General features: G+C 38.6%; 2 protein-coding genes across 6 annotated transcripts in view; one reads left to right on the forward strand and one right to left on the reverse strand.

The window, feature by feature from the left end:
- Positions 1-6,363, forward strand: part of LOC145355102 (insulin-like growth factor 2 mRNA-binding protein 3) — a 122,373-nt gene extending 116,010 nt beyond the window's left edge. For all 5 annotated transcript variants that reach the window (XM_080206979.1, XM_080206995.1, XM_080207005.1 and 2 more), the window contains one exon: positions 3,344-6,363. In XM_080206979.1, coding sequence (XP_080063105.1) covers positions 3,344-3,442 — 99 coding nt within the window. In that variant the 3' untranslated portion in view covers positions 3,443-6,363. The remainder of the gene's footprint in view (positions 1-3,343) is intronic.
- Positions 6,364-6,720: 357 nt separating this feature from the next.
- On the reverse strand, positions 6,721-14,123 carry malsu1 (mitochondrial assembly of ribosomal large subunit 1). Its single transcript, XM_080207040.1, has 4 exons — positions 13,822-14,123; positions 11,389-11,570; positions 8,928-9,009; positions 6,721-7,751 (listed from the first exon to the last, which is right to left on the reverse strand). The coding sequence occupies exons 1-4, from the start codon at positions 14,042-14,044 to the stop codon at positions 7,567-7,569; spliced, it is 672 nt and encodes a 223-aa protein (XP_080063166.1). The 5' UTR covers positions 14,045-14,123; the 3' UTR covers positions 6,721-7,566.
- Between the last annotated feature and the right edge of the window lie 434 nt (positions 14,124-14,557).

A 14,557-nucleotide genomic window follows, 5' to 3' on the forward strand; every position in this document is an offset into this window, starting at 1 on the left:
CTGAATCTCTCTCACTGTGCTATTGGTCACCCATTGTGATATCTACTTGTGTGACTTTGTCTCATTTTTGCTCATAAAAAGAAGCACCTGGGACATCCTCCTATGACACTAAAAGTACTTCGGACTCTTGTGTCCTTTTGTTCTATGCAAAATATCTACAGGTGAAGGTGGTTATTTGGCCTGTGTTTTTGATCTATTTAGATTCTTCCCAATGCGCCCTACAAATGATAGTAGCATTTCCACCTCCACTGCTTTTATCTGGAAATATGTTGCTTGTTCAATCTATTGAGAAGAATCTCCTGATATTGTCACATATTTTACTAGTTCAAACCTGTCCTCTAGCTTAAATACGCTAATGCAGCAAGAATATTATTTTGCATCCGCTATTTGACTTTGGGGGCACGAAAGGACTTGCATTTCCATAATACTGTTCACATTCTTGAGATATCTCAAAAAGCTCCACAGGCAGTAAATCCTTGTGTGTGGCTTAAAGACCCTGCACTATTTATGTTTGTCATTTATCACTATGTGGCAACATGTTGACAGATTGCCATCCTGTACACTGTCTTTTACTACACAAGTCGTTTTATGAGCAAAGGTTCCCTAAAAATGCAATCTGACTTACAAGGTGCACCTAGGTTTAGGCTAGCTAATCATGTCTTCTGATGCTTTAGTTAAGATATTAACCTGCACAAAATCTATCCCTGTAACACAGTTAAAATCAGACATTTTGTCTCATTTGTAGTTTTGAAATGTACCTGATATACCTTTTTGTTATTACAATTATTTGGACACCTTCACAATCTTGTTTCTATCTTGCTCATACCAATCTTAATTTATCCAGAATCTCAATTTCCTTGATTGCCCTCTGCCCTTGTCTCCATATTCTGACAATTCTGTCCTGGACTGTAGTAGTCTTCAGTTTGACTTGCTTTCAAGATCAGATGTTAGTCTGATCATTTCACTGGCCTTTGTGTTTAAACCCTAACTTTTTATTTACCTATGACACATTTTCTTAACCTTGCTGAAACATAAATGCGTATCTCATCTTGTTTTTACTTCACAACCGTTTTTCTTTCGTATATCTTTTGGCTCCCTTTTTATTTGCATTGAGACATACTTTTTGAAAGCTACTTTTGAATCCATTTTTAAATTTTGCCACACTTCTGTTTTGTCAATCCTATTCTCACTGTTGTTCACTTTTTTCTCCAGTGCCCAGTTTCATGATTCCCATTTAATTTTACTGTAGTTAACACAACCCTGTTGAAAATACATAATATTGTTTTCCAAATTCCTGCTCCCATTTAAATTTACCTGAATGCTGAAAGCTACCTGAAATCTGGGGAGAGAAACTCTCAACAGTGTATTTGTCTTGAACATCTGTGTCCCAGTGTTTTGCAATTAAAAATGAGTGCTCTTGGAAAGTAGCATGTCAGTGACCCAAAAGCCTTCTGATACAAAGTAGAAAGAGGCAAATTTTAAACTGATGTCAAGAAATTATTAATGGTGAATGTATAGAATTGATCTCTGGGTGGCGGAATGAAAACAACATGGAATTATTTAAACAAAATAGATCTCTCTTTCCCTTGACTCCCCCCTCCCCCAAATCAATCAACTTTATTCTATAGTAAAGTTTCTGTCTGTCTACTTTTATCAACGCTATTATGGTAAGTTCCTCTGAAATCTTATCTTTTGTTTTTCTCTAAGCTCCAAACTACCCTATACTCTGCCTGCTCCTCCAGCTCTCCTTTTTGTGATTCCGCAACAGTCTTGCTCTCCAACCGTCTTCAGTCTGTCTTGCCTTCCTACATGCACCGTGTTTTTGAGAGCTACTCTTTCAACCATGGTGTTTTAGATTTTCATCAGAATTTCTTATTTCGGAAAAAATGTTGCAAAAAAAACAGTTGAGGTTGGGATTTAAAATTATGTACTTCTAACCTGAATTTTCATCATTATAACAATGAGCCACACAAGTGCCAGGCAATAACCATCTCCAGCATTGCCCCTTGACATTCAATCTCATCATTGCTGAATCCCCTATTATCAACACCTGAGGATTATCATTAACCAGAAACTGAACTGGACTAACCATATAAACACTGGCTACCAAAGCAGATCAAAGGCTAGGAATTCCGTGGCAAGTAATTGTCTGCCTGCGCTGCACCCCACCCCACCCAAAAAGCATGTTCACCATCTACAAGGCACAAGTCAGGAGTATAATGGAATACTCTGCGCTTGCCTGGATGTGTGCAGCTCTAACAACACTCGAAGCTTGACACTAACCAGGACAAAGCAACCTGATTGATTACAACTCTACCACAAACATTCCATCACATCACCACTGACAAACAGCCATGTATACCATCTTCAAGATGTACTGCAGGAACACACCAAGGTTCCTTAGACTGCACTTTCCAATCTCATGATTACTACCATCTAGGAGGATAAGAGCAGCAAATATCTGGTAACCCCACCAACTGGAGGTTTTCCTCCAAGTCACTCAGCATCCTGACTTGGAGATATATTGCCATTCCTTCGATGTTGCTGGGTCAAAATCCTGAATTCCCTCCCTGACATTCTGGGTGTACCTACACCTCAGACTGCAACAGTTCAAGAAGGCAGCATACCACCACCTGAAGGGCAACTACGGATGGAAAATAAACATTTGCATCACATAAATGATTTTTTTAATGCTGTCTATTTTGTAGAGAAACTAGATGAGTTGAGTTGTTCTCCTTTAAAGTAGAAGATCAAGGGAGATTTAATAGAGACATTAAAATCATAATGTTTTAATAAAGTAAATAAACTGTTTCCACTAACATAAGGAGAGAACATACATTCAAGGTAATTGACAAAAGGGTGAAAAATGCAGTAAGAATTGTTTTATGTTGTGAGTTAGCATCATGATCTGGAATGTGTTGTCTGAAAGGGTCATATGAAGCAACTCTAAAATAAGCACCAAATGTGAATTGGAAAAGTATATGAAGGGTAGAAAATTGTGTGGCTATAGAAAAAAATGGAAGTTGAGTAACTGCGTATCCAGGTATGATAGGCCAAGTCACCTTGTCCAGTGATTTTTAAATGAAATATGACTTGGTCAATCTTTTATGCTCCAAATACCTAACCTGTTGGTTAGGTGGAGGAATGTGCTGGATGTTCTGTATATAATTATGGTTGTCAAATATGTATATTTATAATTACCAGTTTAGCCTCTAGAATTTTACTGATCCACTTTGGGGTGAAAGAATTCACATTCCACTTTGGTTAAATGAGGCTTGAACTCAGTGCAAAATTTGTGAAGATTGCTTACAAAAAATAACTAACTTCTCTCTCTGACGTGTAGCTTGCTCAGCGGAAAATTCAAGACATTTTGATCCAAGTAAAAAGACAGCAACAACAGAAAACAGTGCAGAGTGGACAGCCCCAATCACGAAGAAAGTAAAAGGTTCAGGATCTCCAGTCTACCACAGAGACAGATGCCAGACCAAAGAGAGAGAGAGAGACTGTGTAATCACAGGCAGTTAAACCTGTCGCTAATAAAGAAGCATATGTTCCACCTTCCCCAGTCACCTTTTATTGAGGGCTAGGCAACCTATGAACTCTGTCTTTGTGAGAATGTATTCTTTAGGCGTTCAAGAAGAAACCTTGTGAAACCCAGCTTTAAATAAGGCCCTTTCACTTCCCTTCTTTTGTTCGAATTTCAAAAATTTATATTGCCTTGTTAGCTTTCCCAAAATTCTTAGATCTGTTGGGTTTAATGAAGCTTTCTCTTCTGATTTTTCACTGGTTATAAAAAGGCATTGCTCTTATAGTTCGAATCATTATGAAACCTTGAGATTTTTTGGGGAGGGGCTAAGGGAGTTGGCAAGATTGAGGCATCTGTCCCAAAATGCAAAATGGCTTTTTTAAATTGGGTTGTTTTACAAAGATTACTAGAATACTGCCATGAGAACCAAGGGAAGTGTTGAATGGTGTTGGCCAGGCATGAATTGATTATGCATTTTACTAAACTACCTCAGGCATTTAGTACCTCAATTGTTCCTTTTTTCTGCTTATTTTGTATACTTTATAAAAGTAATAGTCAAGCATTTTATTTTTTTAATAAAAAAAGTAAAATTTGATCAGCTAAAAGCCAGGAGCACTACAGAGAAAAATACAGATGTAAATGTGTTGCTTCTAGCTGCTGGCTGATGGGAGTATTCGATAAATGATACTTGCCTCAGTTTTCCTGAGGTCTACAACACCATCATTTGATCAAAATTCTGTGAATGTTTGAGACGCCGAATGATGCCAATATATACTAATAGCAGCAATGCCATTTTTTTTCTTAAGATAGGATGAAAGTGTTTATTTCCTATTTTTGATTGATGGTACTTTTGGGAACAAAACAAGGAAGTGATGGCAAGAGGCTGGGCTTGGGGAAAGAGGCTGCAAAATGGATTAGCTTTTAGTATAACTGGGTAATTTTAAATGCATGGACCCTTGGTGCCTTTGACCATCACTGCATCTTGATGTATTAATGACACAGTCGATTTGGACTTGGCCATTTTGTTCTAAGAGCAAGCTTCATCTTCAATTACTGGTAGAGCTATTAGATCTGTCTGGGTGCATTGTGGCAGAGTACGCTAGAGTGGACTCCGAATTTATTGAACCACACATTTTGATCACCATAATGGGGAGAAAAAGTCAAATGCTGTTTGCTCATTCTAAAGTTGTTGAAAATAAGAGTTTACATATGCAGCTACTGTAGTGGGCTACACTAAGTCATGGGAGAGGCTGTTAGTTTCAATACTGTCTTTCCTCTGAGCTTAATCAAAATGCAGCAGGGTTTATGCACATCCTACAGATAACCAGTATAGCAATAAATACATTTTGGCCAGATTGACAGCCACAAAATAACGTTTGTTCCTCCTCCTCCCATCGAATGTAGTCTGAACAGAATAAGCTAAAATAATTAATTTGTGGTAAAGTCGAAATGCTCCAGTTAATTTCCTGAGTGCACCCAGTTTCCATCTACCTCAGTGCTTTAAATGAAGGCAGTGCATATTAAGTGCATAAACACTGCTGTGTGTGTGTGGTCTGAGCAGAGCCATGCTATTACCTCTGAACCTTTTTGTGATTTTTTTTGTGCATGAGATGATCAGAATCATCATGCTGCACTGAAATAGAGGGGCACAACTTGGCAAAACCATTTACTTCATCAATTTTTGATCTACCTCTTAGATACATTTGAATTAGAGGCATTTCTGCATAGGATAGATTGATAATTTTTTCCCAAAGATCATTTTTTGTACAGATTAGACAATATAAAAATGGTCTGGTGTGTTTTTGCCTACATATATTCATTACTAATTAAAAATTCTCAAAGCTTATGTTGTAGCTTTAGCAAAATGGATTAATTCTCATTCTTTTGACAGAGTGACTTCTCCATGTAGAATTAGAAATGTTTTCTTACATAAAATTACTGAACTACAGAAGGTCATTTAATAGCTTAAATGAATTGACGTGAGGCTGAAAGGTCAGAGCCCACTTTTTTTTTGTTGCAAATAACATTTGATAAATTGATTTACCATATGTTTTGGTTAAATTGCTGCATTTACATTGCCTGATCTGCTGCTGTTGTTGTATCATTAATTTTCTGGTCTATATAGCAAGATTGGTAATTTGGAAATACTGGCATTTAGTGGAAGGTAGTTCTGTAAATGGAAGTGATACCAGCAAAAAATAATTTGGCTCACTTCTTTCATTTAAATACTGTGCCCCCAATGCAGCCCCACTTGTCAAATGCCTCTGTATGAAATAAAAGAATTTAGCTCCTAATGTGATTATGTATGTCTTCAAGATGTTAAGCATTTTCTCTTGCTGCAATAGTTTGTAAGTATGAACAGAGACATTTTTGTTCCAGTGGATTAGCAATTGTTCATAAACATGTCAAACACTAACACAATTTCATGTATAATTGTCACAATTAATATTTAGAGGCAAACACACTAATAGCCACTCATTTTGAAACAGCTAAATGTGAAGTCAGTCAAAAATTATGAAAATAGTTTGTCTTTAACACTGTAAAACATGAATCTATTAAAACGTGATCTTCCTGGGACCTATAGGGCATAATGTCAGAATTTATTTGGTCACTTTCAAGACCATGTTTACTACAGTGCAACAAGCCATCTTTGTACAATTTATTATTCCTTCTCAGAAATTGAGAACCATCTTTAAAAATTTATTTCATAAATGTCCCAAAAAAAATTTGAGAATTAACTGATGCATGCTTTGAATGTAGGAAGAAGCAATGTAAAAATAATTTGAAATGTTTTTTCACAAGAACATAAGAAATAGGAGCAGCAGTAGGCCATCTAGCCCTTCGAGCCTACCCCGCCATTCAATAAGATCATGGCTGATCTGTCGCTGCTCAGTTCCACTTTCCCGCTTTCTCCCCATAACCCTTAATCCCCTCACTTATCAAAAACCCATCAACCCGCGTCTTAAAAATATTTAGTGAAGCAGCCTCCACCACTTCAACGGGCAGAGAATTCCAGAGATTCACCACCCTTTGAGTGAAGAAGTTCCTCCTCAACTCCATTCTAAACCGCCCCCCTTTTATCTTGAGGCTGTGCCCCCTAGTCCTACTGTCTTTTTTGAGTGGGAAGAGTCTCTCCACCTCTATCCTATCCATCCCATTCATCATCTTATACGTCTCAATGAGATCTCCCCTCATTCTTCTAAACTCTAACGAGTACAAGCCCAGTTTATTCAGCCTCTCCTCATAGCTCAACCCCCTCCAACTCCGGTTGATGTTTTCACATTGGAGTGGATGGAAAGTGCTCCCACATATTCCCTCTCGTTAACCCAGATAGGTCTATTGCATGTCATCTATTCTTAACCATCTTAAATGCTGTTCAAAGATTACCCACACCAGCTTTTAGACCACTTAATAAATTCATATTTAGAACTTTTCTGCAGGACCCAAATCTTTACTGTAATAGGAGTGTGGTGATGCATTTCATTTCTGTCCTTCTACTCAAATTAGATCAATTCCCATGTAACATTTTGTTTTTGCAACATTAGATAAGTATCTGACATTTACTAACTCATACACATTTGAAATGTGTATTTTACAAATACAACAATTTGTTTTCATTTGTAACAATTTTCAGCTCCCTTTGATGATTCATTATTATACACTGCCGCTCTGTACTTCAAAGGTTCAAAACATGCATTACAATTTATAGTGTACAATAAACCTACTGATCCTGAGCCTGCCATGTTGTTAGCTCCTCAAACACATTCAACAATATAAAGCACACCCAACCAGAATGCTGCTATATTGCTTTCATATGTGAAAATGCAGTCATTTTATTTTTTTGAAATGCATGATCAAAATATCAGCTGCTACAACTGCAGCATATGCTTAATTTCTCCAAGCTGGAGTTAATTCAATATAACTACTTTCTGAACCTTATACTTATGTAATTAATCTCCTTTCTTGTACTAATTCCTCTGATCATTCATTAGATGAACTGCTTTACATAATGAATCATGATTTGTGCACTTTGAGTCTCTTCAAGACAGTCCTTTGAAATTACTTTTTTGGTCCAAGTCATCGGTTGGTCCATATATAAAATCTGTTGGAAGAATTTCTGGCAGTATCTTAGCAAACTGATCATCGTAAGAACGCAAGGTCCAAAGTTTCTCCAGTTCATAAACTTCCCTTGTTTCAGGTAGCATGAAGTGTACTATGATGTTACCTTGATAGAAGAAAACAATTTTAAAGTGACAGCAGATAAACAAATGCCCGTTCAAAACTACTTCATTACAGATTTTAAACGATCATAAGAGTTTCCCCCAACCACTGAGTTTATAATGAGGCCGGAGTTGTACAGAGGGCAGACAAATTCAGTATCGGACTCATTTCTCTAAATTCGGCTGCTGAGATGAATTTTCTGATGCTGCCCTCTGGTGGAATGTAAAGTTTCAAATTCTTGGCATTGTTATTAGGCTGCTGTACCTGTATTAAAAGCCCGAGTACAATCAAACCAACAAGCTGGGATGATCTAAGCAGATTCAAGGGATTAGCCTCAGGAACTCCCTGGTCTATGGCTAATATCACAGGGTAGACAATGAGGTGATCAGTTCATGGATACATCTTAAACCAATCCTGTAGTTTGTCTATGAACTGCAACTGATAACATTCAACCCCTTTAGCACAGAACATTGGAATTACTTCCAGTTACCCATTATTTTGCTCTAATTTGAGCAATGAGTCCACACATAACTAAGTGCCATAGTGTTAATTTCACTAGAACACAACTGAAACATGAAACTGAGTAGTAGGCCATTCCTTTTGAGCCTTCTCCACAATTCAATACCTCCCTTGATCAAAAATCAAGTCACTCTTGAATATATGTAATGATGACCCAATCACCACTGCTCTCACAGGAAGAGATTTCATAAGACTTAAGCTTCTGGAAGAGGAAAAAAAACATCATCTTAAATGGAAAACTCCTAATTCTTAAACTGTATCCCTAGTTCTAGACTCCCCTCACCAAAAGAGGTAATATTCTCCCGGCATTCACCCCATCAAGGTCCCTCAAGATCTTAGGGACTTTTCAGTCCTGCACCATAAGAATTATTGCAGATGGGATGGGAAATGTGATGGACCAGCAAAATGTCCATTGACATCAGGTGGGAATTTCCACCCTTTTAGTCTCAATAGAATTCTCTCTCATTCATCTACACACCAACGAGTGTAGGCTCAACCATTTCTAACAAGTTCATGCTTTCACCCAGGAATCAGTCAACCATCTGAGCTGAACCACAGGTGAGTGTTTTCGGGATTATCTGGGAATTTTCAGATTTCTCTCCTCAGTAGTGTTCGACATTTGTCATTAAACAAAATATTTTAGTGATTTTATTGAACTTACCAAAATCTATGCACTTCCAATCATCTGCATCTTTCCCTTCAATGTGGGCATGAGCAGTCTGCCCTCCTTTCAAGTTTTTATGCTGCAGAGTAAATCAGTAAATACCGACAGTGCCAATTTAACATCAGTAATTTCACTCTATAATTTAGCCAGAAACATAACCTTGCTCTTCCTGACATATTAATGACCTAGATATTGGTACACAATTTCAAAATTTGCAGATGATTGATACAAAACTTGGAAGCACTGAACTGAGGAGCAATGTGTAGAACTTTAATCGGTCATGAACAAGTTGGTGCAGTAGGCAAAGAAGTGCTAGATGAAGTTGAGGTGTGGAGAAACATGAATGATTTGTTTTGGTTAGAAGAACTTGGAGAGAATATAAAATAAAAGGTACAACTGTAGAGGAGTAGAGGGATCTAGGGTGTACAAGTTATTGAAGTTGGTAGGACACATTGAGAACATGGTTAATAAAGCATATAGTATCCTGGGGGGAGTTCTAATAAATTTGTATAAGAAACTAATGTGACCTCAGCTGGAATATTGCATCCAGTTCTGGGTGTCACATTTTGGGATGTGAAAGCATTGGAGAGAGTGCAGAAAATATAAAACTGGTTTCAGGGATGAGGAACTTTAGCAATGAAAGAGAATTTGGGACTGTTTTCCTTAGATTTTGGTTGAGATATGCAAAATCATGAGGGATCTGGTCAAAATAGATGAGGTGAAACTTCCTGTGACAGGATCAAGAATTAGACAGCATGGATTTAAAGTAATTGGCAAAAGAAGTAAAAGCAGCATAAAAAGTGCTTTCATGCATTGAAAGAATGAACAATGTAGTGGAGGTAGGTTCTACTGAGGCATTCAAAAGGAATTCGACTGAAAAGGAAGAATACACAGGGGTATGGCGAGAAGGCAAAGGAATGGCATTGGATGAATTGCTCATTCGGAAGGGCCAGTGCAGACGTGGGCAGAATGGCGGCCTCCTATGCTGTAACAGTTGTGATCCTGATGCAGGAAGGGTAATACATGCTAAGCCTAGTCAATAATGTCCACATAGTATGAATGAAATAATATGAATTTAAAAACTTGTCTCATACCACCTGTTTTTTGCCATTCAATGAGGCCATTCTGTTTCAGTCCTCGGCTATCAGCTTCAAGGTCGAAGTGAAGCTGAAACCACTTGGTTACAATGCTGAAGTTGATGTGTAAACATATTTGAAAAGCCACTTCAAAAATGGCCACTTTGGGCTGAATTGAGGGTACTTCCAAAGTCAAGAAAGACATTCTTTCTGCTTCTATTTTCCTTTTGAAATTTGAATGTTCAATATTAACCGGTAGTTTGTAACAAAACTGTCCCTTTAAGTGTCAGTTCATTAAACCAAGGAGGAGGAGATGGGATTTGACTATGTCAACCAAACTTAAACAGAACTATTTTAGTTTCCATTAAAAGTCAGTGACGTGAAATATTCCTGAGCATCCACAATTTAATTTGCCATAAAACACACTTCCTTTCTTCTGGTGTAGTAGCTACTACAAATTCTACAATCTTCCTAAGCTCCTACAATAATTTAGTTATGCATCTTAAATAGAAAATCCACTTCATTTTTTAGTGTTTTTAAAACTTTACAGAATAAGGTACTTGGGGTAACATAGTGGCTAGCACTGCTGCCTCACAGTGCCAGAGACTTGGGTTCAATTCTGGCCTTGAGTCACTGAAGCTTGCATGTTCTCCCTGTATATGCGTGAGTTTCCTCTGGGTGCTCCGGTTTCCTCCCACACTTGAGATTTTTCAGGTTAGGTGGATTGGCCATGCTAAATTGCCACTTAGTGTCAGGGGAGTTAGCAGGGTAAATATGTTGGATTGCAGGGATAGGGCCTGGGTGGTATTGTTGTCGATGTAGGTTCAAATGGCCTCTTTCTGCACTGTAGGGATTCTATGAATAATCAACCAACACAGAAACTAGAAACTCCAGTTTCTAGGCTCTAGAAACATTTTCCTTAACTCACTCATATGACCAACATTAAACCTAAGGCCACTGCACCTCCAAGATGCATTTCATTCATCACTATTAAATCATAACACTGCAAGTCATGATGCTTGAAAAATCAAGTGTATATTAGTTATCTTGTGTGCTGCATATATTTTAAATAAATATGGATAACCAAGATTATCTAATGAGAATTCATACTGGGGCTATAGCTTAGCATAGCAAGTTTTAGTGTATTTCCTGCAAATGAAATAAGTAATTTGCAAAATATGTTCAGCTTTCTAAAAGTTATATATTTAAATTTATTATCCACAAAGTTAACTTTTAGGTTTTCCTTCTAGGTCTAACACATTAGTATGAATATTACATTGATCTACATTCCCAATCAAAAAGTAAGCTTAAGATGTGGGCTTGAACTTTTGGGTTATAAAGTCAGTTAGCAAAACTTCCATTCACACAAATACGACACTTACCACTTTGATTGCATACTGTGCCATTGCTTGTAAATGCCTTGCAGAAGTTCCACTTACAATGATAAAATAATCACTGTACCGTATTTCCATGGGCAATTTAATAACACATATTTCTTTGGCATTCTCCTGGCGTAACAAAGCCACCAAAACATCAATGTTAAAAACTGGCTGGTAAATAGAACCTAATGGAAAGCAGATTACATTTGTTTAATCCATGACACACTACATTCTAGAAACATTGTTTAGAAATAGCTTAATCCATCTTGGCAGAATTTATTAAATGCTTTCACAAACACTACATATTTTCTAGTAATTAAGTTGGTTAATACTGCAATTTAGCAAACATGCTACTGGAGCAAAATTGAATTGCAACAAAGCCAAGAAAGCCAAAGGCCAAGAAGTCTGAGCAAAGACAAACCCATATCCTCCATCGTAGATTACCTACTTCCACTTCTCATTTATTGCCAATCTTGGACCTTCTGAAGCTTAATGCTCATTTATGCCTTTTGTCACTTCCACATTTGATTAATTCAGCACCCTGTCTAACCTTGCTACCCCTACTCTCCATAAACTTCAGCTCATCTAAAATTCTGCCTTTATACTAACTTGTAACAAGTTTTGAAGTCATACTCAACTCAAAACGTGAACCTTGTTTCTCCACCAATGTCACTGATCTGCTAAGTTTTTCCAGCTCAGGACTATACCAAGTCCTGTTCATACAATCCAATTTAAAATTCTCATCCTTGTGCTTTTAAATTTCTTTGTGGCCTCATTGTCCTGATATCTGTAAATTCTTAATCTAAACCCTTCGAGAATTAAAGTTTTTTTGACTCTGGTCACTTGTCCACATCCAACCCTTCATCCTACCATTAATGGCTGGTAGCCACTTCAATCTTAAACTCTGAAATTCACTCTCTCAACCTTCTAGCTCTAGGATGCTCCTCAAATCATACCTCTTTGACCAACTTTTCAGTCCCCTCTTCTAATATCTTCTTTTATGTCATTATCAACTTTTGTCTGATTATGCTTCTATGATGTGCCTTGAGACATATTTACATGTCTTCAACTTAAAATAAGTTACTGTTGTAGCAGAAGGATCTTGGGGTCCGGGTCCACAGGACTCTTAAATCGACGTCGCAGGTGGAGGATGTGGTCAAGAAGGCGTATGGTGTACTGGCCTTCATTAATCGAGGGATTGAGTTTAGGAGTCGGGAGGTAATGCTGCAACTTTATAAGACCCTTGTCAGACCCCACTTGGAGTACTGTGCGCAGTTCTGGTCGCCTCACTATAGGAAGGACGTGGAAGCTATTGAAAGGGTGCAGAGGAGATTTACAAGGATGTTGCCTGGATTGGGAGGCATGCCTTATGAAGTTAGGTTGAGGGAGCTGGGACTCTTCTCCCTGGCGAGACGAAGGTTGAGAGGTGACCTGATAGAGGTTTATAAAATGTTGAGAGGAAAAGATAGGGTGGATTCTCAGAGGCTATTTCCCCGGGTTGAAATGGTTGCTACGAGAGGACACAGGTTTAAGGTGCGGGGAGACAAGTACAGAAGTGATGTTCGGGGTAAGTTTTTCACTTACCCCGAGGGTGGTGAGTGAATGGAATCGGTTGCCGTCAGTGGTGGTGGAGGTGAACTCGCTGGGGTCTTTTAAAAGACTTCTGGATGAGTATATGGGAGTTAATGGGATTGGAGGTTATAGATAGGTCTATGGATTCGTAGGTGTTGATGTGATCAACGCAACTCGTGGGCCGAAGGGCCTGTTTGTGCTGTAGTGTTCTACGTTCTATCCTCGTGCTGATTTTCACTGTTTCCTTTTTTTCTACAGTGTCATGCATTCAATTATGTTTTCCACTTAAGCACTTTACCAATCATTCCATTTGTCAATTGTGTTTTCTTTCCTTCCCTGTTGTTTCCTTTTAAACATTATTCTTTTGTTAACTTTAATAGCTGGATATATCACTAATTATATTTTAGTCTTTTGCATAATAAGCTCACGTTCTAAACTTACAACCTAAGACCAAATACAAAAACAATCTCAACCCTTCAGAGCAGACTCGCTTATTGGAAAAAAAAGGTAGGATTAAAGAAATTTATGCATGTGCAGCTACTAAGAATGATCAGGAACGGAGTGAACAGCCAGTAATTTCTGAGCTTCCTGTCAGATTGGTGGAACTACTTTAAAGATGCACTAGGGAACCTCTCTCAGAACTTCACTGGTAACATTTGTATACAGCAATTGCCCAGAAGTGCTAACTTAAAGTCTTGTGCTGTGAAGCATTTGACAATGCGATCTAAATCGCAAACTTCGTATGGTTCCGCCAGGGTCGCATCAACAGTGACATTGAAAAAGTCAGAAGATTTAAAACCTCTTCTGGTTAACTGAATACACAGACCATTCCCCACCAAGGTTTCGATAACGTATGCATTTTACCCAGATCAGCAGCCGCGCTGTTTTCCCTGTGTACGCTAGCGCTGCGGCTGCTGTCTCGAGGGCCTCGCGCAGACAGAGCCAGGGGATCCGGCCGGAGCAGCGCGAGCCCAGCCCGGGGATCCGTCCGGAGCAGCGCGAGCCTAGCCCGGGGATCCGGCCGGAGCAGCGCGCTCCGTGCAATGCAGCGAGTGTGTGCAGCAAGAGTCAGAATTGTCTTCCTCATGGCCTGGCAGTTTGTAAACCTTCCACCATCTGCACCGCAGGAAAGGTGTAGCAACTCACAGGAAATACCGCGCAAGCTCTGGAACAGAAATTCAATCCGACTGGTAAACACCGCGACTAACAACGGTTCCCACATGAATTAATAGCGTCTGAGTAACTGAATTGCTGCCGTTGAGGGCATGTGAGTGAAATTTAAAAGTGGACCAGGTTGCAAACACATTTAATAAGCGGGATTTATTTTTAAAGACAACATATACTGAACAATATGAAGTTTTTTATTCGTGGGATACGGATGTTATGAGCAAGTTGAGCAGTTATTGCCCATCTCTGTTGTGTAGGGTTAAGTCTTACGGGATCCAGGGTGAGGTAGCTAATTGGATATAAAATTGGCTTGATGGCAGAGGGCAGTTGTAGAACATAGAACATTACAGTGCAGTACAGGCCCTTCGGCCCTCGATATTGCGCGGACCAGTGGATCCAATCTAATGACCCTCTAACCTAAACTATTCCAATG

The sequence above is a fragment of the Carcharhinus amblyrhynchos genome, chromosome 2 (genome assembly GCF_965287045.1).
Source record: "Carcharhinus amblyrhynchos chromosome 2, sCarAmb.v2.hapA, whole genome shotgun sequence".
Classification (NCBI taxonomy): domain Eukaryota; kingdom Metazoa; phylum Chordata; class Chondrichthyes; order Carcharhiniformes; family Carcharhinidae; genus Carcharhinus; species Carcharhinus amblyrhynchos.

Excerpts from the sequence above, each read along its gene's own strand:
- malsu1 (XM_080207040.1), bottom strand. The coding sequence starts at position 14,044 with ATGAGGAAGACAATTCTGACTCTTGCTGCACACACTCGCTGCATTGCA. Across the intron at positions 9,010-11,388 it reads CACAGTATGCAATCAAAGTG|CATAAAAACTTGAAAGGAGG; the intron begins GTAAGTGTCGTA and ends TTTACTCTGCAG. Across the intron at positions 7,752-8,927 it reads TTGGAAGTGCATAGATTTTG|GTAACATCATAGTACACTTC; the intron begins GTAAGTTCAATA and ends TCTTCTATCAAG.